Consider the following 210-nt stretch of genomic DNA (forward strand, 5'->3'; position numbering starts at 1 on the left):
CTTGGCAGTGCTGGATCACGCGGCCCCACAGCCGGCTCCTCCTCAGACAGGCCAGGTGCCCCACGATCAGCAGGTGCCGCCTCCCGCGGGTCAGGGCCACGTTCACGCGCTGCTCTGAGTCGATGAAGCCCACCTGCCTGGTGCGCACGCAGGACAGCACGACCACCTCCTTCTCGGCCCCCTGGAAGGCGTCCACGGTGGACACCTGCA

General features: G+C 69.0%; 1 protein-coding gene across 1 annotated transcript in view; it reads right to left on the bottom strand.

The window, feature by feature from the left end:
- The window catches only part of ZGRF1 (zinc finger, GRF-type containing 1), a 55,045-nt gene that overhangs the window by 1,428 nt on the left and 53,407 nt on the right, over window positions 1-210 (bottom strand). The window contains exon 30 of the mRNA XM_014533066.1: window positions 1-205. Within this exon, the coding sequence (XP_014388552.1) occupies window positions 1-205 (205 nt within the window). The remainder of the gene's footprint in view (window positions 206-210) is intronic.

This window comes from Myotis brandtii, unplaced genomic scaffold, assembly GCF_000412655.1.
Source record: "Myotis brandtii unplaced genomic scaffold, ASM41265v1 scaffold932, whole genome shotgun sequence".
In the NCBI taxonomy this organism is placed as follows: domain Eukaryota; kingdom Metazoa; phylum Chordata; class Mammalia; order Chiroptera; family Vespertilionidae; genus Myotis; species Myotis brandtii.